This window comes from Phyllostomus discolor, chromosome X (genome assembly GCF_004126475.2).
Source record: "Phyllostomus discolor isolate MPI-MPIP mPhyDis1 chromosome X, mPhyDis1.pri.v3, whole genome shotgun sequence".
Classification (NCBI taxonomy): domain Eukaryota; kingdom Metazoa; phylum Chordata; class Mammalia; order Chiroptera; family Phyllostomidae; genus Phyllostomus; species Phyllostomus discolor.
The window spans coordinates 94,187,183-94,214,895 of NC_050198.1; the positions used below are offsets into that span (position 1 = coordinate 94,187,183).

Below are 27,713 nucleotides of genomic sequence, written 5' to 3' on the forward strand. Positions count from 1 at the left end.
ACAACTATACGAGGTCTGTCTGGGAAAAGTCCAGCCATTGTTAATATAATGAGAATGGTTTGCACAACCTCAATGTAACCTGGCAGCCAAGAAGAGTGGACTGGGATGCTCATGTGTGAACAATGATGACTTCACTGTCAGTGGGGGCCGTAGACGCCATTGAATTTGCATGTGTACTGTGTGGCCATCACATTCAAAATGACTGAGCAAGTAGAGCAATGAATCTGCATCAAAGTTTGCATTAAACTTGAACATTCCTCTGCAGGCACTATTTGGATGATTCAGAAGGCTGCAGCTATGGGCAACCGGTGATTGGCAGCTTCATCATGAGAATGTGCCTACTCATGCATCACATCTCCTGCAGAGTTTTTTTGGTGCAAAATCAAATCACCCAGGTGACTCAGCCCCCTGCAGCCCAGATTTGGCAACCTGCAAATTCTGGCTTTTCTCAAAAGTAAAATCACCTTTGAAAGGGAAAGAGATTTCAGACTGTCAATGAAATTCAGGAAAATACAACGGGGCAGCTGATAGGGATTGGGGGAACAGTCTGAAGTCCCAAGATGCATACTTTGAAGTGGACTGAGGTGTCATTTTCCTGTGTACAATGTTTTTTTTTTTTGTATCTTGTATCTTCTTCAATAAATGTCTCTATTTTTTCACATTGCATGGCTGGATACCTTACGGACAGATCTCGTGTGCCAACAAATTAGATGACCTCAGTGAAATGGATAAATTCCTAGAAATATACAGTCTTCCACAACTGAATCAGAAAGAATCAGAAAATCTGAATAGAACAATACAACTAGTGAAATTGAAGCAGTAATAATAATGAAAAAAAAAAAAAACTCCCAGCAAACAATAGTCCTGGACTGGATGGGTTCACAGGAGACTTTTACCAAATACTCAAAGAAGAACTAATGCCTCTCCTTCTCAAACTAGTCCCCAAAAATTCAAGAGGAAGATAGGCTCCCAAGCTCATTTTACTAGGTCAGCATTATTCTAATTCCAAAACCACATAAAGATACTACAAAGAAAGAAAATTATAGGCCAATATCTCTGATGAACATAGATGCTAAAATTCTCATCAAAATATTAGCAAACCAGATCCAGCAATACATAGAAAAGATCATACACCAAAATCAAGTGGAATTTATTCCTGGGATGCAACATTAGTACAATATTAGCAATTCAATGAATGTGATACATTGCATAAACCAAATGAAGGATAAAAATCACACGATCATATCAATAGATGCAGAAAAACATTTGATAAGATCCAGCACCTATTTATGATAAAAAAAAAAACACTTCTGAACATGGAAATACAGGGAAAATCCCTCAACATAATAAAGGCCATATATGAAAAACTCATAGCCAACATCATACTCAATGGGCAAAAACTAAAAACATTTCCCTTAAGATCAGGAACAAAACAAGGATGCTCTCTTTCACCACTCTTATTTAACATGGTATTGGAAGTTCTAGCCACAGCAATCAGACAAGAAAAAGATATAAAAAGCATCCAGATGGGAAAGGAATAAATAATGGTCATTCTTACATGACATGAGACTGTATATAGAAAACCCTAAAGACTCCACCAAAAAACTAATAGAACTGATAAATGAATTCAGTGAAGTAGTCCAAAACAAAATTAATATTCAGAAATCAGTGGCATTTTATACACTAATAATGAACTATCAGAAAGAGAAATTAAGAAAATAATCCCTTTTACTATTACAGCAGCAAAAACAAAATAAGATACCTAGGAATAATTTTAACCAAACAGGTAAAAGACCTGTACGTGGAAAATTATAGGATACTGAAGAAAGAAGTTGAGGAAAATACAAATAAGTTCAAGCATACACTGTGTTAATTGATAACAAGAATTAACATAATTAAAATGTCCATACTACCAAAAGCAATCTACAGATTCATCGCAACTACTATCAAGATACCAATGACGTATTTCACAGAACTAGAACAAATAATCCAAAAATCTATAGGGAACCAAAAAGACCCCGAATAGCCTCAGTAATCTTGAGAAACTAGCACAAAGTTGGAGGTATCACATTACCTGATATCAAGCTATTCTAGAAGACCATTGTAAGCAAAAGACCCTGGTACTGGCATAAGAATAGGCATATAGATCAATGGAATAGAGCAGAGAACCCAGAAATCAACCCACACCTATGCTGTCAATTAATACATGACAGGGGAGGCAAGAAAATTAAATGGGATAAAGATAGTCTCTTCAATAAATGGTGCTGGGAAAATTGGACAGATACATGCAAAAAAAATGAAACTAGACCACCTTCTTGCAGTATACACAAGAATAAAGTCAAAATGGAAAAAAGACCACAAAGCCATGAAAATCTAGAAGAGAACATAAGCACTAAAATCTCAGACTTCTCTGGTAGCAGTATTTTTTTATGCTAATTGCCATGGGCAAGGGAAAAAAAGGCAAAAATAAACAAATGGAACTCCATCTGGTCATCTCTACCTCCTAAGTTCACTAGTTCATTCTTCATCTCTTTTATTGAGTTCTTTACCTCCAGAATTTGTTTGGTCCATTTTTAATGTTTGAGTTTCATTGGGAATGTACTCCTTTTGTTCATTGATTTTTACTTCTGAGTTCATTAAACTGTCATTTGTGTTTTCTTGTATCTTGTTGAGTTTTTTCAAAACTGCAATCTTGAATTTTCTGTCATTTAAATCACATATTTTCATGTCTTTAAGTTTATTTTCTAGAGATTTTTTATTTTCTTTCTGAACTGCCTCATTACCTTGCTTATTCATGGAATTTGATGGATTATTTCTCTGCCTAAGCATCTATGAAAATGAAATCTGCTCTTTTTTTTTTAAATTTAAAGAGTAGCATTTTTCTACTTTTTAGGTTGATAGGAAGTCTTTCTTTTCACTTCCAGTAGGTGGCTCTAAAGTGCAAGTTTCATACTTTCTCTTGCACTGGATCTCTTTAGAGATCCCTTTAGGGTAGTGGAAAATGCCTTGTATTCCCTGGGGATGTGGGTGTCTCCTCTGTGACCAGGTCACCTCAGTCTCAGGGCAACACGCCTGTGGGGGAATGTAGTGGGCAATGGGGCTCTGAACCTGTGAGACCCTGCAGCAGACACTGCCAGCAATGCAGCCAAATTGGGTGGGGGTGGGATGAGCTGGGAGAGGCCAGCTGGTTCCTTTGTGGCTTTGTTCTCCTCTCAGTAGTGGTAAATGCCAGACCTCAGCAGCCTCATCTCTGTATTTTCACCCCTGCCACTGGGATTAGCCACAGTGTGCCCCGCTGCAACTTGGGGAAAAATACTTCTGCCTCTCTAGTTATCAGGCTGCAGATAATGTGCTCTATAGCCTGGAACTGACTGCCACCCCTCTAGGCCCTGCTGGTAGCTCTGGGAAGGGGATGAGAGGGGAGTTCTGGGAAGGTGAGGGAAGAGGGTCAGGCTCTATGGGTTTGTTTTAGTGCCTGGTAATGGCAGCCCCTAGACTACCTTGGCCACACCTCTGTGTTCTGTTTCTGCCCAGGTCACTGGGTTCATCCACAGCGCTTACTGACTGCTCCTGCAGGAACGCTCACTGTATTTCTCTGCAGCTCTGGGATAAAGTGAGTTTCAGGGGCAACCTGACTCCTCCCCTCTCCCAAGACCCAGAGAGGGCTCCAAGCTACACAAGTAGCACCCCTCTTAGCTCTTCCTCCCTTCCCTCCTCTCCTGCTCACTCAGACTCACCCATCACCCACGTCAGATGTTTTAATGCACGGATCTCTCAGATGTGTTTGTGTGTAGAACAGGGAATCCTTTGTTCAATTATAGCTGTGAAACTTGTTAAACTATAAGGGGCACCTCTCACACCACCATTCTTGTGACGACTCTGAGTTTGCTTTATAGGAATACTTTTTTGGCACGTTAAGTCTTAAAAGTTCAATTTACTTATTTTCTGAGAATTTTAGGAATATTCTGTTTAGCTAAGCACTTATTTAGTTATCTAATTAATTTTTAATTTATTACCTTTAGAAAAAGAAGAAGAAGAGAGTGAGAAAGAAACATTGATTTCTTGTTCCACTTATCTATGCATTCATTTGTTGATTCTTGTTTGTGCCCTACCAGGATCAAACCCACAACCGTGGCATATTGGGATGACACTATAACCAACTGAGCTACACAGTCAGGGCTATTTATTTCTTTAAATCAATGAGAACTGAGCTCATTTAAGAAAATATTAGGAAAATACTACACACAAAGACCTTTCTAAATTCCAGACATCATCATCATCATTATTCAGGCTATTGCCATAGGGAGAATGTTCATTAATTAGGAGCATCTCAAAGAAAAGGAAAGGATCCAGGAGTTTTATAAAGGCAGGTAAACAAAGAAGTCATCCATAAGTCTTATGGGAGTCCTGAGGAAGCATGAAGATGGTTCTTCCCTTGGAATATGTATGCCAGGGCAATGTGGTCCTTTGCAGTTAACAACTCTCAGAACACTAAGGGGCGAGGGGCTTCTTAACCATTGCTGATTTCTAGGTGCATGATTTCTAGATTGCTAGAACTCTTATAAAAGTTTACTACTGTAATGAGATCACTCTGCTTTGTCAATTTTGCCTATAGAATTTCTCTGTGTTCTTTACATGCCATATTACTTCTGTTTGCCTTTTGTGTTCTTTTTGTTTTGTTTTGTTTTTCTATGCTTATGACTTATCTCCATAATTTAATTATAGGTTCTGTGAGGGAAGGAAATATGTCTTGTAATGATATCTATTTCTCCTCCTCCTCATCTCCCTCCTCTTTTTGCCTAACACTTAATATTCCATTCCACCCACACGAAAGTTATTGATGTTCAGTAGGAAGATAAATTATTTCTTTTTGATGTGCTAAGACAGTAGACTTATAAAATGTGAGCTTTTCAGAATTGGAACATAGCATCCAAGAACTTTCAAAATCACATATTTAACTCTTACTTACAGAAAATTCATGGATGAACAAATATTTTTCTCTAACTGGTTTCTTCCTGGTTGTACACCTAAGGCCAAGCTATTCTTTTGGTAGATGATTGCTGAGTTCACCTTTATGTGTAAAATCAATGTCTAGTGATATTTTTTACCAACTTCCTGCTCACCAATATATCTGTCTCATTGATTCAGCCTGTGAAACAGGGCATTGTTCAGAATATGAAACGTTATACTAGAAGAGATTTCATGACGTTTATGTATTGTGTAAGGAGGCGCCAGAAAAAGCTAACAATCTTATAGTACTAAAGATGCCGTTTTAAATGATGCTCATGCCTAGAATTCTGTTACAAGTAAAATAGGGAGAAATTGGCGGGGTTGGGGGGGGAATGGGTTGGATATTTGAAGTCAGTAGAAGCAAAAGAAACTGAAACATTTGAAATGAGGCAATGAAAATAAATCACAGTATACTTTTGGTGATAAAAATGATCTGTATATACTCAACAGGATTCATGGCAGCATGATAAGAGAGTAGGTTAATAATGTTCACAAGAAGTTAACGTAACATGATATAGCAAAAAAGTGAAAGGGCACCAGTATAGTCAATGAAGACAATTTTAGTGGAGGAAACAAAATAAATTTAGAAGAGGCTGCTTCAGTCTCCATTGTAATAATTACATTTACAGAAAGGTAACCACATTGTGCTGCCCAGGAGGCTATATGTTCATACATTTTACATTTAGCTTTTATGAGCAAGAACTGCCAAGACTTACTCAAAAAAAAAAATCAAACACCAATTTTAGATTATATCATAGAACCAGTACAGAGAATTCAATCTCCAACATCTTCTACATCTGGCTGAGCAAGATTGTCTTTAAGGCCCCCTCTAGAGTCTAGCTTTCTTAAAGTCCTGTAAGTGATAATCAGTGTTCATTATGATGACTCCAGGGTACTACAAGTTTTTAATGATTCCTGAATAATTGGAGAAAGGTTGTTTTGCTGAATATAATTATAATATTCTAACTATTTGAAAATCTGGGATTGTGAATGGAAAATGTTGCCAATCAACCTGAATATTTAGCTTACCAAAACACTTTATTCCCTGATCATTCTGAGGCATTTACTCTACAGTCTTTGTAGATAGATTTTTGTTTTTCTAAAAAGAAGGGGGAATTGTAAGGGAATAGATCTCAAGGGCTAGATCCTTGGCTGTAAAGACTCCCTTGGATTGCTTTTGGCTGTTGGCTGTAGCAACTTATTTTCTTGCAGAGATGAAGCATCTGGTTTTTGTTATCTCAATGATGTTGTCCTGGGAATATTACGATTGCGACGGAAATTTGACCGTATTCTCTACGTGGATTTGGATCTGCACCATGGAGATGGTAAGCCCTTCACTTTCAAGGGTGCTTCGCTGCTAGGACAACAAGTTTTTATCAGCACAGTTGCTTCTAGGCAGCTGGTAAAAGGAGAAGTACCTGTTGCAATTGAAATTTTCCTAATTGAGAATCCTTAAATAGGTAAGAGTACAGATTCTTCTAACTAATGCAATTCCTCCTTTGCTGATGAAGCTGCTGTGTTTAAAATACCAGGTTCCTGTAATTTCTCCTGTTCTCTCCTCCAGTAGCAAAGCTTTCCAGAAGAGAATGTTAAGAAGTGGAAATCTGACATAGTATTTACTCCAATGCTCAGTAACATCCCTCAGGCCACTCCCCTATGTTCTCAGTGAAATCTGCAGTTTGAGCTGACAGTCTTGATGCTTCTGACAAGATCAGAATGGGTGCATGATGAAACATCTCAAAGTTTTCACCAATGGGGATACCATCTCACATAGCAATCGAAATCTCTGCCACTTTCTTTGTATTGCTAAAATATGTAGTCCTGCAGAAACAAACCCAGGGCATCTTCTCTAACTTTTAATAGCAGCAGAATCTTTAACTATTTGCCTGAACTTCATTAATTTCCTCTTAGAACACTTCATTGAAAGGATGTACCCAGCCTTCCTATGTGCTTGCCATCTACAATAGGAAAAAAAATTTTTTTGTGGGAGAAACCTCTCCAGGGAGTTCACCCAGGTGGGTGCTACCATGCAATGATGACAGCATATTAAAGGTAACAGAGAAAGAGGGAAGGGTTAAAACAAGCAACATACTACTTTGAGAACAATGTCCACTGAATATCTAAATACTCAGCCAAAGCAAAATACTGCCTTGCTCAAAAACCTTCAGAGGCTCCTTGTCACCTATAACAGGGATAACATTTGGCCCATGGCTTGTTTTTGCATGACCAATGAGGTAAGAATGATTTTTTTTTTACATTTTTTACAAGGTTGTAAAGGGGAAAAATGCGACAGAGGCCATGTAGTTTGGAAAGCCTAAAATATTGTGTTGGCCAAAAAGTTTGTTTGTTTGTTTGTTTCTGTAAGATGTCTCAGTGGCACTTAGCGATCTTTAATGTTATTTGAAACAATTTTGTTAGATTGTACTGTGACAGCTGTCATATCAGTGTGCATTTAAAAAAACTTACAAAATTGGTGAATTTGTGTGTAGCCATTGTAATACTGAAGATGGAAGAAAATACACATTTTCAACATACTGTACTTTGTTATTTCAAGAAAGGTAAAAACACAACTGAAATGCAAAAAAAGATGTGTTCAGTGTATGGAGAAGGCGCTGTGACTGACAAACATGTCAAAAGTGGTTTGCAAAGTTTTGTACTGGAGATTTTCTTGCTGGACGATGCTCCACTGTCGGGTAGATCAGTTGAAGTTGCTGGTGAACAAATTGAAACATTCATTGAGACCAATCAATGTTATAGCACATGGGAGACAGCCAATATCCTCAAAATATCCAAATCAATACAGTTATTGGTGAAAATGGAAAAGGTATCCTTTATTTTACAGAAAAGAGTAAACGGACTTTTTGGCCAACCCAATATTAACTATGTGGCCACTTGGTTTGCTAGCGCCTGGCCTATAGCAATGGTTCTCAAGCTCAAATGTCTATCATGATGACGTGGGGAAGCTGGTGTTAAAATGCAGATTTGTGGCCCACATTCGCCAGATACTCAGATTTAGTGGGTCTGGTATGGAACCTGGGAATCCACATTTTAACAACACTCCAGTTGTTCCATAGGCCACACTTGGAAAAACAGTGCTCTTCACGGTCAAGTCTATACTCTTCACCCTGTCTTTCGAGGCCTGCCTCAAAGTGGCCTCACCTCCTCTCTCCAGCCTTCTCTCTCACAATTTGCTGTCCAGGCTACTCAATGATCACTGAACGTGTCTCACTGTGTCTGCCTCCCTGATTTGGCATCAGTTTTTCCTAACTTAGTTTTGTTTTCTCCTCCCCTTTTGCATCTCCAAGTTCTACTCAGAAGCTCAAGTTCCAACAGTAGCAGATCTGCCCTGACCACTGTAGCCCGTGTCCTCTCCCCTGCTCAACTGCATCATTTATATTGCTGATTTAATATTTAATTAGTTAGTCTTATATTGTTAATTCTGTAATTCGTCTATGTCTTCTTCTCTCATAGAAACTTTCATTTTCTCCAAAACATATCAAGTAGTTTACTTTTTTCTGTTGTGAACAATGACTTGAACAAACAACTATGCAAACATTGTAGTAGAGGTTCCGTGAAATATTTGTTGAATGAATGAATGATTATGAAATTCAAACTATTAGCATGAGAGTTTAAGAATAGCCATCAACTCCATTGAACCATGTAAGAATGAAACAAGACTGTCACCTGAAACCGTTTTTTCCATTTGCAATGTTATTTCTACACCATTTAGGGTTTCCTGTTTTAGCCCACTTTTATGGTGTGTTTCATTTCAGTTTATTTCCCCTCTTCAGCACCTCCCTTCCAGTGACCCCTGCCCCACCTCCAAATTCTTACACATTCGGCTTATTTTAAATCCTCCCATGATTCCATAACTAGCATTCTGTGATGGCTTCACTAGCACTCCTACCTGTCCTCACCTTCTTTTGTCTACTACCTACCACTCTTCTCATTCACTCCTAGCCCCATCCCCTCCACTGATCTGTCAATGAGAAGTACAAGTTTTCTAACAATGCCTAATGGCATTTCCTGTGAGAAGAGATACAAATGACTACTGAACATATGAAAAAATGCCCAAGGCCCTAATACTAAAAGAAATGCAAATTAGAACAAGACCATTCGTTCTGCGAAAGATTAAAAAGAATAATAACACCCAGTGCTAGTCGGGGTGTGAAAAATGGGAACTCTCTGACCCCACTGGTAGAAGTGTAAATTGGTACCACCTTTCTGGATGGATAAATAATCGGGATTTTCTGGAAGTATAAATAATTATACTTCAGTTGCTAAGTTAAAATGCTATTTTAATTTATTTTGTTTTGTTTTATTTTGTTTACTTAATGCTTTGTGCCTGGAGCCTTTAACTGATTCTAACTGCCTCCCTAGGGCAGAACATAAGGCTTGGGAAATTCAAACATACTTGTGATATACAAATAGAGTTAATATTTTTTTAAGGTCACTGTCAGCCTCTAATGAAGACTGAATGCGTTAAGTAAACACAGAGACAATTTCTTTATTTAAAGTATCAAAGAGTATAGTGCATGAATTTGCTAATAATAGTCCTTCCATTTTACAGAGGGATTATCTGATAATATGTGATTCAGGGAAGAAAGGTGTGGAGGTAGGCAGCGTGTTTATCTGAATAAGTAGTGGCTTATAACAGTTACATCTTCTATCTCCCAGGCCTCTCTTCATTTTGTGACTTCGTTTAAATGGAAAGGAGACTCCTTTCTAGAGAAGCTTCCCCCTGCTCCAATTGATTTCCAAACTGCTATTAAGGAACAAGGCCAGGGCTACTTTCAGCCTTCTGTGTTTTAGCCAGAAAGATGTACTGTAAGTTAGTACACACTTTGGGAGAACTGCATTTATAACCAAATCTGTGTCATAGTGAGAGGCAATTTACAATTGAGTGTTCACTTTATAAGGCCTTGTGTTGGTATTGGTCAGGTTTTTTAGAGGGTTGCCACATCGTACTTATTTTGTAGGAAATCCCAATAATTTAACTCGAACCACAGAAACAAAACAAAACATACAACTTCCAAGATAGTGCCAGTTTCCCTATTCAGCTCTGTTGATAGTGCCTCAGTTCTGAGCTCAAGCCCTTCCCTACCTTTTTGAACAGGTCTTCTAAGACAGCCTGGACATCCCACTGCTTGGAAAGGGGAAGTCCAGTTTTAACTTGCCATGAATTTGAAATGGAACCACATCCTGTAATGACAGACATCAAAGACCAGAGGATTTTGTTACTTCGTTCCTCACCATGTTAGCTTTATTATTGCTACCTTCTTGTCTCTCTTCCTTCCCACAGCTGCTTTCTAAAGTTTCAGTTGTTGAAGAAAGCAGTTGCACACATGAAATGATTCTTCTGTTCCTTTCTCTGGTAGGTGTAGAAGATGCCTTCAGTTTCACCTCCACCGTCATGACGGTGTCTCTGCACAAATTTTCCCCAGGATTTTTCCCAGGTAAGTGCTCTGTGTGTGCAGTGTTACATTTGAGGAATAAATACTACAGTCGGTCTATATATTTCTTATATCTTACTATTTGGATGCTATTAGTACCTTATTGGTACTATTTATGCAAAAATTTTAACGAAGATCGTTTCAGGTGACAATAAGAGGAATATGATGCTGCTTCTTATTCCCGATGACTTTTATGGACCTGTGACTAGTCCAGATGACTTTAATAAATAGCTCACTTACACTTACTGTACACTTACATCAGATACCCTGTGTAACTCCCCAAACCCTGACAACTGCCAAGATATATTCATATTATATCAACTTCAGTTACTATATATGGAAAGTCAAACACAGGAGTTAATCTCTTTTTTTCCCCAGACAGATGGAATCTAAGGTTTTTCCATTTTCTTGTCATTTTTCTGCTTCCCCAACATTGTTTCCTACAGTCACTTCCCCATCTGATTTTCTTCATTTCACTCCCTTAGAAACCATCACAGGATGGTGCTCCTAATTGGCCCTTGGTCTTCTGAATTCCTATCGGAGAATCCTTCAAGTTTTCTCATTCTCATGTTCTTAAAACTGGTCTTGGTGCCCCTCTCTTCTACAGGAACAGGTGATGTGTCTGATGTTGGCCTAGGGAAGGGACGGTACTACAGTGTCAATGTACCCATTCAAGATGGCATACAGGATGAGAAGTATTACCACATTTGTGAAAGGTATGGCAGTGATGCTGAATCAGTAACAGGTGGATTACAATTCTGTAAGAGGAAATGGCCACAGTCTCACAGAATTCTTGTTTTCAAAGAACAGTTTGTGGGGGGAAAGGTACTGTCTACTTACATAGCTTTTGTACACTATCCATAGGCAATGTTATGCTTATTTGATCAGGTAACCATCTGTTTGGGAGAGCCTTTATGGTTTTCTGTTATGGAGATGTGATTCTGTCCACTAGTGTGAATATTAGAGAGTTCTTTATACATTACATTTAATACATTCTAAAGTTCTATCTGTTGTGTTACAACTGGGGTCAGAAATCTGTTCTTTTTACACTATGGTTATTGTATTAAATTACAGCCACAGCAACCATAGGCAAACAGTTTGTTCTGAAAAGCCCTACAGAATGGGGGGAGGACTGTACTCATATTGATAGATATTGAGATTGTTCAGGTATAAATTCACTGCTGACATTGGCAGTAGAGCAAGTGAGTCTGACTAGAAATCAGCAAGTGAACGTTACTGAAGGTAAGTGATGCAATTGAGGAGCTTTTGATCCTTCCCCCACTCAGCCCAGACTTCTCCCAACCTCTGAGAGAAACAAGGACTTCCCAAAGAAGCCTGCACTGGTCATCATCACTGGCAGTTGTATAAACAAAGGAGAAGTATTAAAATTTTTTTAACTTTGTTTTGCCCTGGCTGGTGTGTCTCAGTGGGTTGGGCATCATCCTGCAAAGTGAAAGGCAGCGAATCAATTCCCAGTCAGGGCACATGCTTGGGTTGTGGGCCAGGTCCCCAGTAGGGGGCGTGCAAGAGACAACCAATTGATGTTTCTCTCCCTCTCTTCCTCCTTCCCTTCCCCTCTCTCTAAAAATAAATGAAAATCTTTTTTAAAAAACCTTTATGTTTCAAAGGTGCCTCTTAGCTATAGCCTCTTTATAATTTTGATCAGGTCACTGGCTACCTCTATATTGTCAGACTGAAAAGGCCTTTTTGTTTTTAGAGCCTGCCATTGATGGCTTTAATTGCCCTTCATGTTTGCCTTAGGCTCTGTCCTATTCTTGAGATGTGCCAATCAGAGCCGCTTATTTGACTTTACTGATAAAGATGTCTTGTGGTTCTGAGTAAAAGAATTACGTTGTTTTTCTCTTAATCCCCTTCTTGACAGTGCCCAAAATTTTGCTACCTTTTTTCCCCCATAACAGGAAACTAGGTTGTTCTCTTCAGTGCTCTGTACATAAGGTTTCCCAGAGTTCTTTCCTGAGCCTTCATTGAAAGGTCAGCACCCATTATCCTGCAAGTGTAGTTTATACTATCTGCCCCCCCCATGGATTACCTTACACGTGCCCCTATTGAAGCTCACCTGCCAATTATAAAAGTGCCTGAGACCTTCCTTTAGCCCCCATCACCTTGGCACTTCACTGTCTGGAAACGGCTGAGAATCTTCTATAGACTTGAGGTTTTCCCAGTGCCTACCCCCCAAGGAAGTCTACTATTTAACCTTTTGCAGTCACAGAAATGTCTGTTTCTTCCCTACATTTTCTCTTTTTCTCTCTCTAAACTAGTTCCTAGTATATAAAAAAATATTTTAAATTCCCTGAGAGGTCATGTTTAAAAATAGCGTTGGTATCAAAATTAATTAGAAGCCTTGTAAAAGTGAGTGTAGCCCCAAGGAAAAGATCCATGGGAGATCACACATGATCTCTCCTTCCAGAAACCCCATTACTGCCCCCACCCCAGTCTACAGGAGGCCAGCATTTATTAAAGAATCTTCCAGCTTGCCTACTAAAGTACCAGACACTCATCAGTTTATAGTTCCCAGGGCCCCTTTTGCCTGCGGAGCCACACCAGCAATCTGCACAGTGACCATCCAGGATAACAGGTTCCAGGTTTTCATTAGAGGTACAATAATTTTTCCCTTTGATTTCTTTCAGAAGTCAAGTCTGGTCAGGGTGTTATGTGAAGGCACCTCTGATTCCAAGGGTGCCAGGGAGGCTTCCTGACCCAAACATCTCTCCCATCTGTTGGTCTAATATCTGAAATTCCTTTAACAGGAAACATACTTTTACTCGACAATTAGAAATAGACCTTCAAATGGAGTTTTGCCACAACTTTTCCTCCTCACCCACTCTCTACCATTAGATGTATGATTCTCACAGTGCTTTTCTTGACAGCAGAATTTGAAAGGGTTAGAGCTGGAGTACCCTGGGCATTCAGAGGAGCAGGAATTGGGTGACAGCAGCAGCACAGGGGAAGGGAAACAAAAACAATAATCTTTGCAAACTAAATAGTTTTGCAGAGGGTGAACCCTCCTAACTATATCACTTCGTTTCAGTCATTACACTTGTAACTACTCCTAGATTTTTGTTTGGAACCAGAGTCTCTTGCACATTTGCCATTATGACCCCTGACCCATCTGCCTACTCAGATACAGCAGACATAGGAATGGCTTACTTGTGTAAAAATAAGTCTTTTACCATATCTGCTGTCTTCTTTTCATCCCTTTTGTTCCATGAACCCACTGGATTTTTAGATCACTCCTTTCCTGAGATAAATAAAGGACTTCTTTATTACTTGTTCACTTACAAGATGCTCTGGTTTTTGTTTGGCACTCAATTTCTACTTTACTTATTGTAACTGCCTCTCCCCTTGGGATTCATGAGCGCTTTTTCTCTCCCTTCTTCCTTTTCTCCCTCCTTTCTTCCCTTCCTCCTTCCCTCCCTTCCTGCTTTCCCTCAAAGTTTTTCCTCTGCTATAGCCTTTTTTGACTTTGCTAGCTAGTCAGGCAGGATCTTAATGGTTTCATCTTAAAGTTGAACATACTGTGTTGGCCAAACAGTTCGTTAAGTTTTTTTCCATACAATGGCTCTAGTAGCGCTTCATTGTCTTTAACTTCATTCAAAACACTTTTCTTAGATTGTATTGGGACGGCTGTCATATCAGCATGCATTTAAAAAAAAAACCTTCTCAAAATTGGTAAATATTTTACAGCCATTTTAATATTGAAAATGGAAGAATGTATGCAACATTTTCGGCATATTATGCTTTATTACTTCAAGAAAGGTAAAAACTCAATGTAAACATAAGAAAAGATTTGTGCAGTGTGTAGAGAAGGTGCTGTGACTGATCAAACGTGTTGAAGTGGTTTGCAAAGTTTCTTGACATTTTAGTCAAATACGTTGCTGGGGGGCAGTCTTATGCATTGGAAGATGTTTAGCAGCACCCCTGGCTTCTACCAACTAAAAGCCAATAGGGAGAGATAGCTGACGTACTCAAACTATCCAAATCAATAAAGTTATTGGTGAAAATGAAAAATGTGCTTTTTACTCTTTTATGAAAAAAACTAAACAGACTCTTTGGCCAACACAATACTGTCTTTATTTTTAAAATGGCTTTAGATTTCTTTTTTAATGGGCCAGATATGAAATCCTTACAGGAACGTTTTGAACAACAAAAGACCTTGGGTTCCATTTTATGTAAAAGACAATTTCACAGTCGGAGCTTCCTGTGTCGTTCCACACTGATTTAGAAAGGTCAGGGTCACTGATTCCCCAGAGCTTCCCATAGTTTCCATGCGAGCTACTAGAGTTGGTATTACAAGTAGAACCCTGTTTCAACTAGCCTAAAGGAACATCAACATTGTTCTTCAAAGCACATCTCCTCCTTCAAATAGAAGCTATGGCCCCAGTATAGAGAAGACAGAGGTATATTATATTCTTGGTTTACACGGAAGCCCACACCCCACCTCAGCCTCATATACATATACACACAAAGTTTGATGGCAGAGGAAGGCTATTTTGGTAAAGGGAGGGTTAGCTATGTCTCAAGCTGTGTTATCTGAAGGAGGAAATACTACTTTACTTATGTTTAACCTGTTTGTTCTGTAATTGTGTTTAAATGTGGTGCCAGATAGTCTTAATGGTTAAGCTATCACCTAAAACAGCTGTGTTGATGCCTTTGGCTGTGTTTATAACTAAGGACTGTGGGAGAGGACAATGACAAGTATTGTGTTTGCTAAAAAGTCCATTTAGCTTTTTCCATAAAATAAAAGGCACATTTTAAATTTTCACCAACAACTTCATTGATTTGGATATTCTGAGTGTGTGGGCTATCTCCCGCTTGGTGTAACGATTGTTCTAGATTAATGTCTTGATTAGATTGCTATCAACCTCAACTGGTCTACCCAACCAAGGACCATCATGCAGCGAGAAATCTCTGGCACAAAACTTTACAGAACTTTGCAAAACACATTCAGTCACTCACAGCACCTTTTCCATACAGTGTACAAATCTTCTTTGCATTTCAGTTGCATTTTTACCTTTCTTGAAATAATGAAGCACAATATGTCAAAAATGTTGTGTATTTTCTTCCATCTTCAGTATTAAAATGGCTACACACAAATTCACCAATTTTGATAAGTTTTTTTTTTAAATGCACACTGAAGCAACAGCTGTCACAATACAATCTAAGAAGAGTGTTTTGAATGAAGTTAAAGACAACTAAGTACTACTGGAGCCATCATACAGAAAAAACAAACAAACAAACTTTTTGACCAACCCAATGCTTCCTTGCTGCTGATTCAAGAGACATTTTGATAAATAGTAGGGTACCACTCTGAATGTGCAATCTGGCAGGATGACCAAACTACTCACTCACTGTGAACTGTTTTGGTATGTGCATAGTTTGAAGAAGAAAATCAGTTGTGCTTAAACTTCTTAATTTGTATCCTACCTATAGTTTTATAGCCCTAACAGCCAGGAGCCAATTTTTTACTAAATGTCCAATTATTAATATATATCTCATAGGAAAGATACATGTATGGTACTGAGAATGTGTATGGATTCAAAATACACTAAAGTGGATGGTTCAATATTTTGAAAAAATGCCTCACATTTTATTAAGAATATTCAACTATTCAACTTTGTGAGGTAATTAAGTACAGACACTGTATAAATATTTCACCAAAATGAAAACACATTGTTAAGCAGGCCTCTCAATGAATAGGACCTATGAAAGGCTCTATTAAACAGGACTTCTCATTCAATAGCAGTCTTTATATCCACATATGCAAAACTTTGCTGGTGAGAGCTATCAGCCCAACGAAGGGAATAATCTTATTCCAGGGAACTAGGGTTCATAACAGTAGTTATTAAAATAAGAATCTACCTGTATTTGGTCCTTGGTCTTTTATTTGAATCCCACAGCTTGTGTTCTATAACTTAAAATGGGAAGAAACCCTTTTTCCCCATCAAACAGCACCAGCCTAAGGGAAAAATTCAGAGATCCCAGAAGTACAAACAAACAAACAAACAAACAAACAAAAAACACCGAAACCTCCAAACCCCAACGTATTATTTTTACCTCCTTTAATGAGAGAAATATTATACTTTTCTAGTTTAAATAATTTTTATAGCTCTTCAACTGCTTTTTTCAAACCTTAATTTTACTGTGCCTGGATTAACCAGAATAGCCTATCCAGAAAGAACCTGTTCTCTAGGACAACAGCAAGCTCATTAAAGGAAGCACTCATTTAAACCTAAGTTTTTATTCCTGTGGGGAATTCCTTTGCCTATCTATACTGAGTGCTGCTGCTATCTAACAAGGAAGAGAAAAAACACATTGCAAATACTACTTTTTTACTTTAAAATTGTTTTATTGTTTATGGTATAATTGTCCCAATTTTTCGCCCGTTGCCCTCCTCTGCCCAGCCCACAGTCAATTCCCACACTGGTATCCATGTCCATGGGTCATTCATACATGTTCCCTGACTAGCAAATACTTTTGTATATACTTCTGTAGCTTATGTTTATTGTATGAGAATTTTCCTTAGACCCTGATGTAGCCTCTGGAATAGAAGTAAGTGGTGTTTTAAGCACAGGATCCATTCCTGTGGGTCTGGGGCCAAGATTGACTTCCCTGAAGCCATGCTGACCTTCCTACAAAAGAATCAAGCACCTTAAGTCACCTAGGATTTTTAAAACATTAGTTAACAAGAATAAAGGGGGGAGCAGCTACCATGCAACAACAGAGGGAATTGGTGTGTCTTTAAGTATAATGACTCTGTTTTATTCATTCATTTACCAAGCATATAACTTTTGTGACAGCTTTGCGCCAGCACGGTACCTAGGCACTGGTTGTGGATGAGAGAGATGAGGCCTTTGCACCCTGGAGTTTAGCCCCTAGGGAGCCCTTGCCTGTGCCAGAAATAGCACTAGACATTTATTTGATGCTTATAGTAACACACAGTCTGCAACGCCTACAAAGGTAGGTATTCTCATTTCTATCTTACAAGTGAGAAAACGGGAGCTTGGAAAGGTTAAGCTGCTTAAGGTTGCACAGCCACTAAGTGGTAAAACCAGAGTTAGAACACATGGCTCTCTGCCTATTAACCATTAGGCACATTGTCTCCAGGGTGTCATGCGCAAGTATGAAATTTCTTCACAAGGAGAAAATACCATCCTAAGACTTCTTGGAAAATTGTACCTCAGAGCATTGCAGAAAAACCCCTAAAAAAGAAACCACTTAAGTTTATGCAGATGAACCACACAGTCTGTAGTATACATAATCCATTTTGTTTATGTTTGTGGGTGTGCAATTTAGATTTTTGCCCCTCAAACGAATATCTTAATCCTGAGGATTTAATTTGTAATTTTATGGATAGAAACCAAGAATAAATATTGCCAGATTTTACGTCTTAGGTTTTAAAGTTTGGAAGCATGGACATTCTGTAAATCTGCTTTTTCCTTTATTTTCAATGGAGAAAATCCTGCCTTCCTCCTTTAGAAAGTGAATAGTGTCATATGTCATTTTATAAAGGTTATCTCATGTAATTAACATCCTTTCATGTGTTGTTTTAGACTAGTATTGACAAAGATTTTGGATGTTATGCAGTTTTGCAACTGTATACCTAATTTATATCATTTCTTGGTCCTGGCAGAAGGCCATATCTATGTAGAGGATTGAGATTTTTCCACCCATGCTATAAATTGTCCATTTAATACCAATGGAGTAAAATGAGAACCAAGGGACATCTCTAAAGGACATTTAAGTGAAATGTTTCTCTGCACTATTGACTTCCAATGTTAATATTTAAAGAAGAGATGTTTTAATGATGATGGGTTTTTCTTTCAGTATATTGATGTCATCTAGAATTTATTTGCCACTTGGGACTCCCAACTTCTTATCAGTCAATTTTAGAAACAGGTAGATACATCCTCAATGAAAGAGAACCCAATAATTATAACCTACTCCTTGGGGCTTGGTGATATGGCAAAAGCAACACAAATGCGTATTTATACATAAATACTTTAAGCAATACAATTTTTTAAAAGATTTTATTTATTTATTTTTAGAGAGGGAAGGGAGGGAGATAGAGAGAGAGAAACAGAGAAACTTCAATGTGCAGTTGCTGGGGGTTATGGCCTGCAACCCAGGCATGTACCCTGGCTGGGAATCGAACCTGGGACACTTTGGTTCCCAGCCCGCGCTCAATCCACTGAGCTACGCCAGCCAGGGCTTAAGCAATACAATTTTTAAAAATTCCCCTTCATTTGACAAGAAGGGAAGAACTCTCTAGAAATTTGCATGTGAGAACAAATAATTATATAGCCTTCCATCTTCATCCCCATTTTCATCACAATGTAAAAGCTAGTGAAAATTCTTTACAAAATTCCTCTACCTCACTTCAGTTAGGTCACAGCTGCACCACCTTGATCATCACTAGCTCACTCTGGGCCAGCGATAAAGGTGACAGACTGCTAGGTCATTTTATAAGCCTTGCTTGTACTTTGAACTCAGCTCTGTGTCAAGTACTTGTATCAAGTGCTTTTGTTCTATTGGATAAACTTTAATCCTGTCTCTACTTGGTATGGCAAATATCAAACTGCCTATTGTTTCTGGAAACATGGGTGATTCAGACACTAATTAAATTCACTGTTAATGTTAGCCACGTGTAGAAAGGAGGCCAAAGTGGGCCATTCATTTATTGTTCCCAGTTTGATGTGTCTTTTAAAATATTAAATTCAAACAAACATTAAGCGCCTAAGAATATAGGATAATTCGGAGAGGAGATACTGTGCTTGATTTTCTGAATTGTCCTGAACGCACTGTCTGTGAGCTCACCCTGCCTGTTTCTAGTACTTGGTTAGTGTTGCAGTGGACAACTGTTTTTTCCCCTCACCTGATGCTTTGAGCTTTAAATCCAGGTGGTTAGGAGGACAGTTCTTATATTCCTCTTTTCCCCTCTTGGCCAGTGTCTTTCATGACAAGTTCCTGAACTCCTGTACCAAGTAGCCCTGACACCATGACAGCCCCCCTATGTGCAGCAAACAGTCTTCCTAGGTGATTTCTTTCCTCTTTTAAGTCAAGGAGGACAATCTCCTGAAATCCCACGGGTTTGTTCTGTCACTCTAGTGTGTGCCTTCGCTGCTCTCTTCTTAGTGCTGAATGATCCCTGCCCCCTGGAGAAAGTGACCTAATTCTTTCCTAGCAGTTGAATAGGTTCTGATGCTAGAACGTGCTCTGAAATTATCCAGAGACAGGAAGACCTTGCTCATAAAAGGAAATTTTGAGAAGTGCACTCTTTAACATAGGGTTGCGCTGTGCCTTCAGTCTAGACTAGGAAAACTGCCCTCTACGCTCTGCTTTCACATGTTCCAGCTTTTAATAACTGCTCCTAACACTGCCATTCACCCAGCAGCTCCTAGCCCTCAGGAGCTACATCCTTATGTTCTGTTGATATGGCTTATACAGAGATTAAGTTAAAAGCCGGTGTCTGTCACCTGACAAAAAGGCCGGAAGCTAAGTTTTGTTGGAGACAAACCCATTGGCCCTTAAAGAAGGACCAAAGGAAAGACTCTTCAAAAAAAAAAACCATATCAAATAACCAGCTAACAAGTTAACAAGTAAAAGGGTGTATATGTGTGCCAAGCACTGAAAGCAGTGCATTTGCCTGGAGACTGTGATGGTGCCGCTGAACAGTGAGTGCAGGTGAAGGCATCTGTGTGTGCCCACTCCGGGTGGGAAAATCCTGAAGAGGAAGGTGAAGTTTGGGAGAAGTATTCAATATATTGGGGATAACAGTAGAAAGATATCTATCCTATTGAAATATAGAGAAGCCTCACTAACGCGGCCTAATTAGAGGAAAGCAAGTCTGAATCCTGGAGTATTTTTAAATGCATTTGTATTACTTTCAAGCAATGGACACGCTAGTAATTCAAAGTAGACTAAAAGCACCTCAAGGAAGAGGCTTTACGTATCATTTGTAATTAGCATATCAATTATTTGTATATAAGTGAATGTGCAAAAAGTGCATAAAGAGTTTATTCTCTTAAGTAAGACAAACATTCCCCAGTGCAATCCTGTTTACACTATTAATTTGCTTAGCCAGCCTTTTTTGTGCCAAGATAGATGTATGTAAGAAATGCTTATTTCCTCAGGGAAGAATGAATCGCTTCCCTGTGTTTAGTCCAGTAACTAAGACGCGGAGCGCCACTTGATTGGTTTGGGATTTCCAGGATATGGAGTTTTGAATTTGCATACAGACCAGAGAGATTTCATATGGAGAAGATCTGGCAGCCATTGCCAGAGACCCAGTTTCCCCATCTGGATTTCATTGAAGTGATCTGGATTTCATCAAGCAACAGGACACTGATCCTAAATGATCCACCAGACACTCTAACGTAGGCATGTTTAAAATACATCCTGCCCCAGAAAAATAACTGTTAAAATATGATGAGTTGGAGTTGCTCTATGTGCAGTACTTAAAAGTAATAAAAATGCATTTCTTTTTAAGTCCCACAAAAACCATGCAATATCAAGTTAATGATGAAAATCAATCCCCAAACTCTTTCTTGCACACCTCATTGTGTGACGGCATTGCAGAGATTTCCAATCATCTGGGAAAGGATATTATGTTTTGATGAGCTGCACCAGGTGCTAACTATATGGCAGGATTTCAGCTTTGAATCGTAGGGAGGCCCTCCTGGGTAAGGGCGAGGGAAGGGCTAGGGGCATGTTTATTGTTAACAAATCGTTATTGTATACATAAGTTTGAAAATCAGAGCAACTGAACTGAAAAAGAAGATGTACCTGGTATTTAGCGAGTGTAGGAAATATGATTAAGGAATGAGAAACAGAGATAGAAGCCTGTATCTCTACCCGTATGTATTAAACTGTGCTCTGGGTAAATCATGACTTCTTCAAGGCTTAGGGAGAAAAACGAAGTGCAGAGAGCATAAGCAGAAAAAGTAAATATACACACAAATGTTGCAACTACAGTTTGGAATGACTCCAGCTCTCCCCTTTCCCCCCAAGGGCATTACTATCCAGGGTCTGCAAAAGCCAAATAGATGTTTGGCTTCCAGTCTGATTTTTGGCCTAAGAAATCAGAGAAGTAGATTTCCATTTTAATTATATAGTCTCTCGACCTCTATCTAATAGAAAGCCACTTGTATTTCTGCCCTTTCTTAAAGTGAAGTTTGTGTTTGGTGAAAGGCAATAGATTGGCAGCACTGGAAAAGGAATTACTGTACTCCCAGAACAAGTATAACCAGGCAGTGACACTATGAGATTTCTCGCTGCCTTTGGGGAACATTAGAGTACTATTCAGGAAGTCACGGCTATGGTCTGCTATGCTGAGCTCAACAGTATCCTAGTGAGCTGAGAGAATTAGCACAGCGCTCCAAGGGCCTGACTTAAGGCCATTCATTTATTCATTCAACATTAGGGAGTGCTTACTATGTGCCTGGTGCTAGAAGACTTCTGCAAATGTCGTATCAGTTAATTCTCACAATAACTGTGTGAGGGAGAAAATACTCTTCTTCTACAGAGAAGGAAACCAGGGTTCAGAGAGGTGAAGTGATTTGTCCAAGTTGCTATGCAAGTACTGGATCCAAATTGGTCTGACTCCATATGCGATGTTCTCCCTGAGCTCCATGTTGTGAAGGCTGCAAAGGGGATGGCTGAGACATGTGCCCAAGTAATGTGACACAGAGAAGACTGTGATCTGTGCTATGGGAGAGGTCTCAGTAATTTCAGAACAGTGAAATGACCTACCCCTGATCAAATAGTCATTAATACAGCCAGCCTTAGGATTCATATTCTTTAAGTCTTTAATTTTTTTTTTTAAGCTTAGTTCTCCAAACCACCCTGCCTCTCGACCTATCCTATGCCCTGTCCAAATAATATACACCCTGCTTGCTAGGGCCTCTGGCCTTTCAGAATGAGAAGAACCTGCCCTGGCTGATGTGGCTCAGTAGATTGTCGGCCTGTGAATGAAAGGGTCCCCAGTTCCATTCCCAGTCAAGGGCACATGCTTGGGTTGCAGTCCAAGTCCCTGGTGGGGCTGTGCAAGAGGAAGCCACACATTGATGTTTCTCTACCTCTCTTTCTCCCTCCCTTCCCCTCTCTCTAAAAATAATAAATAAAAATATTCTAAAAAAAGAATGAACATTGGGGTTCATAGGTTAACAAAACAAACAAGCAAGCAAAATATGACCACAGTCATTGAAATAAAGAACAAACTGACACTAGCCAGAGGGGAGGGGGAAGGGAAATAATGGGGTGGGGAGAAGGGAAAGGGTCATAAAGGAACATGTATAAAGGACCCAGGGACAAAACCAAAAGGGAGAAAGATGGAGGGTGGGAGGTAGTGGTGATGGAAAAATGGAGACACCTGTACTTGATCAAAAATAAAAAATGAGGATAAAAGTGAGAAGAAACAAACAGCAGTGAGATTTAGTGAAGAGAGCTCTGATGATTCAGCCTAGGCCACTGGTAATGTCCTTTATTTCTGGATGACTCACTTTCCCCTGTGTAAATGAGAATGGTTTACTTCAAAGAGGTAGAAAAATAAGTAATAACAAGCTAAAAATAGTATACAGTCCTTTTTGTTGCCAAGGTGACATATAATTGATGAGTAGAACTACTTACCACAAAGCATGTTAGAAAGAGATGTCAATTAGAATCTATGTTTTCAGATTTTTATTTATTGATTTTTTTGAGAGAGAGAAACATCGACGTTTTGTTCTACTTACTTATGCATTCGTTGGATGCTTCTTTTACGTCCCCTGACCAGGGATCAAACCCACAACCTTGGCATATCAGGATGATACTCTAACCCACTGAACTACCTGGCCAGGGCCCAAACTTTTGTTTAGTGAAGGTCTTTCAAATAGTGAGTCAATCTTTTTACTTATAATTTTTTTTCAATTTTTAAAAAGTTGTTGATTTTAGAGAGGGCCTGGAGAGAAAGAGAGGGCACGGGGAAAGAAAGATTTGTTGTTCCACCTATTTATGCATTTATTGGTTAACTCTTGTATGTGCCCTGACCAGGGATCAAATTCACAATCCTGACTTATTGGGGTGACACTCTAACCAACGGAGGTCCTGGCCAGGGCAGAATCTATGTTCTCATATAATGGATTCAGCAATGCAAGAAAAGATGCCCAAGTAAAATGTTAAGAAACTACATTTTGAAAATTAAAACAGCAAAAGCAATGTGAGGATTGTTTTTTTTTTTTTTCCTTTGGAAGGTGTGGGGGTTTAGGAGTTTGAGGGGCTTTTTGTGGCTCTGGAATTTTTGTTTTGTTTTGTACTAAAGATGTCAATGGGAGTAGTACAGCTTGTGTATGCTAAAAGTAGGAAGGGAAACGTATAGGAAATAAAGTGTCTTCTGGATATGTCTAAGAAGCACCCCTGGCCCTAAACAAAATGACACTTCATCCTCATCATAGTGAAACCACCCCCCTGAATTTCCTGCATCCCTATAGATACTCAGGAATCACTGAGGCATTTACCATATGCTGCATCCCCTGGCAGGTTGAATTTTTGCAGAATGATTTAGCAGTGCCTGAGTTGAGATAGGATTGAGAGAATTTAGAGAAAACACACCTGTGAAAAGTGGAAGAGCTCCTATTTGAGACTGACTAGTAATGTTTTGGGTCCTTAACAGAATCTCCCTCTGAATTCCATCCAATACAATGGGTTTAAAATTTCTTTTGTAGTAAAGGCTCTGCTGCTGGCCGTAACTTTTCTCGGGGTGACCTTGGGAGGTCACAGCATTAGTAACAAATATTCCTCTCTTTCCTCCTTTTGTAACCCGTACTTCTTGGTTTTTCAACTTTGAATTCCTCATCTCTTTAATCTCTGTTGATGATGTCTCTAGAGGATATCAAGAGTGCTTGCTGGGAAACAAAGATGATAAGGCTAGTCTAAACTGGTTTGCAAGCTAGAAGTCAGGAGACCCAACCTGCTGGGAGCTTGCACAGGTCAAAGGTCTAGCTAGAGATGCAAGTTTGGGATACCAGATCCTGCCACCAACATTGATTAAGGATAACTGTAACACCATCTTTTTGGCATCCCATTGCCCTGGAATTAGAGGTGAAGTGGCACCAGTGAATCATTTGAAGACACGCAGTAGAAGCTGTGATCTACCCTGATGGAATAACAGAAAAGGGGTTAACGCTACAATTCTGTTCTCAGGCTTTTCCTTTTATCTAAAAACATCATTAATGTCATCACCCCTGGCTCTTATTCCCCTCAGGCACCGACCCCCTTCCCCAAAGCAATACCTATAGAAACAGCTGCCACAGCCTATCTTCCTCATTTGCATAACCTTGTCTGAAAATCGGGCTGCTGAATACCAAGAGATCAGGTTTCTCATCAAGAAAGACTGCATTTCCAATGAGTATCTTGTGTGTTTATAGGGAAGTTACTAATGCAGTGTAATGAGATGCCTGTCCTCCCCCTCCTTTCTGGGTAAGAGATTTTATGGTTTGCCAAAACCTAAAATTAATGATTTGCAGTCTAGAAAACTGTTACAATAGTTAGGGAAACTTTCCCAAAAGCAATCTGGAGTGATATTTCATTCATTTACTGATTATTTATTGAATGCCCACTATGTATAAAGTATTGGTTCTACCCTCAATGAAGTTAGGGGAGATATTAAAATTACAGATACATAGGGAGATATACATTTATATTTATATTCACACATCTGAATAAAATAAAATGTGGAAAGTTATAAAAACCATAAGAAGTAAAATGTGGGCACTCAAAGGGAGAAACACTTCAGAAAAAAAGCTTAATTGAGGAGGTAACATTTGATCTGGGTTCTAAAGGGTAGCTAATTACTCTATCTTTACAAAGTGTGTGAATGTGTGTGTGTTTATAAAATCTGGGTCAAGTTTAAATATACAGAGAGTGTAGGAAAGGATGTTCTACACAGATGGTACAGCAAGATCAAAGTCAGGCAAGAATGAGCTACGTATAAAGAAGAGCAGTGGTTTAGTTTGGCTGGACTGTACAGTGCATGAGAGGAACAAGTTGCACGGAAGATTGGAAAAGTGGGTGGGAGTAACATCATGCTGGAATGCTTAGCTATGAAAATGTGTACTATATTCTGTAAGCATTTGGGGAGCCGCTGAAGATTTCAGAATGAGGGAATGGTATGATCAGAACTTGCTCAGAAAGATAAACACCCAAAATGCAATAACGCTGTGGCTGCTATGGCCATTATACAATATAGTGCATGTAAACTGGTTGGCACCAGCGCCTGATGTGTAGTAGCTCAGTAAGTCGTGGAAGCAGTTATAGTGTAGTAGTTCAGAGCATGGATTCTGGTGCCAGGCTGCCTGAGTTCAAAAACTATCTCTGCCACTCAATAGCTGTGTGATCTTGTACAGATTTCTTAAGCTCTGTGTGCTGCTGTTTCTCTGTCTATAAAATTGGATTAATAATACCTATCTTAGAAATTGTTATGAGAGTCAAGTGAGCTAATACATATAAAGTGCATAAAACAGTGCTGTTTTGAATAAAGTGCTCAGTAAATGTTACTTGCTATCATTATTATCATGTTTTATTCATGAAAGAGATGGAACATGAACTAGCCTTTAAAGAATAGATATGATGTAGACATGTAGAAAGGTAACTTTCAGACATGGGGAAGCACATGGCAAAAAAAAAACATGCTTATAAGAAAGTACAAGGTAAGTGAGGTGAATCATGTACAGTTCAGTTTGCCTACATGATAACATGGGTTAAGCAGTTATTGGATAATAAGATAAAAAGGCATGCTAGAGTCAGATCATGAAGGACTTGAAATCATAGGCTAAGAATTTTAAGCTTTATAAAAGAAAATGGAGGGACATTGATGGCTTTTGAGTAAAGATGTGATTTACTCATAACCATCCCTAAGGAAAATTAATCTGATGGTAGTGTGTATGTGATGCCCTGGAGAGCTAAGAGACTGGAGGCAGTGAAATTAATTAGGAAGCTATTGGCATCCATAAAGGAGACCATAAGGGCTGGGCTTGAGTACAGCAGTGGGAGTGAAGAAGAGGGAATGAGAGAGACATTGTTGCAAGACTGGTAACTGAAGAAGAGCAGGGAAAAGGAAGAATCAGAAAGATCCCCAGAACTTTGAACATGGATGACTAAAAAGATGGGGTATCATTAGCGGAGATGGGGAACAGAGAAAGTAAGCTGACAAGTTCAGCATGGTCAAAACAGAGCTGTAGGTTACAGCTGACTTTGTAGAAATTAATAAGCTGATCCTCAAATGTATATGGAACTTCAACCCAGAAGAGCCAAAACAAACTTGAAAAGAAAGAACAAGGTTGGTAGACTCACATTTCCAGCCTTCAAAACTTACTACAGTGCTACTATAATCAACACAATGTGTTGCTGGCATGAGGGCAGACATATAGAACAATGAAATAGAGTTCAAAGTCCAGAAATATGTACAATCAGTTGATTTTATACAAAGGGTATTAATACAATTATTTGGGGGGAAGAAGAGTGTTTTCAACAAATGATGCTGGGACAAGTGGGTATCAGCATGCAAAAGAATGAATTTGGACCCTTACCTCACACCCTGTACAAAAATTAAGTCTACATTGTCTAACTGTAAGAGTAAAACTATAAACTCTTAGAAGAAAACATAGATGTAAATGTTCATGACCTTGAGTTAGGTAATGGTCTCTTAGATATGACACCAAAAGCACAAGCCACAACAGAAAAAAAATAGATGAATTAGAATTCATCAAAAATGAAAACTTCTGGCCCAGGCTGGTGTAGCTCAGTGGGTTGAATGCCAGCCTGCAAACTGAAGGATCACTGGTTCGATTCCCAGTCAGGGCACATGCCTCGGTTGCAGGCCAGGTTCCCTAGTGCATGTTGCACAAGAGGCAACCACACATTGGTGTTTCTCTCCCTCTATTTCTCCCTCCCTTACCATGTCTAAAAATAAAAAAATAAAATCTTTTAAAAAGGGGGAGGATGGGTAGGGTTTACAGGAACAAATTTAAAGGACACATGGTCAAAAACTAGGGGTGGGTGGTAATGGGAGGGAAGTAGGGAGGGTTGGGTGGGTGGACTGGAATGGGAGTAAAAGGGAGAAAACTGTACTTGAACAATGATTAAAATAAAATTAAAAATAAATAAATAAAATAGATAAAATAAAAATAAAACTTCTATGCTTCAAAATACACTATCAAGAAGGTGAAAGACAACCCATAGAATGGGAGAAAATATTTG

The 27,713-nt window shown here is 39.0% G+C and overlaps 1 protein-coding gene and 1 long non-coding RNA gene across 2 annotated transcripts in view; one reads left to right on the forward strand and one right to left on the reverse strand.

The window, feature by feature from the left end:
* The window catches only part of HDAC8 (histone deacetylase 8), a 241,245-nt gene that overhangs the window by 75,515 nt on the left and 138,017 nt on the right, over positions 1-27,713 (forward strand). Inside the window, exons 5-7 of the mRNA XM_028523210.2 lie at positions 6,223-6,335; positions 10,389-10,466; positions 11,071-11,179. Of these exons, the coding sequence (XP_028379011.1) occupies positions 6,223-6,335; positions 10,389-10,466; positions 11,071-11,179 (300 nt within the window). The remainder of the gene's footprint in view (positions 1-6,222; positions 6,336-10,388; positions 10,467-11,070; positions 11,180-27,713) is intronic.
* LOC118498373 lies at positions 489-14,131 on the reverse strand. Its single transcript, XR_004900874.1, has 3 exons — positions 13,997-14,131; positions 1,307-1,310; positions 489-999 (listed from the first exon to the last, which is right to left on the reverse strand). It is a non-coding gene; the product is annotated as an uncharacterized LOC118498373 (long non-coding RNA).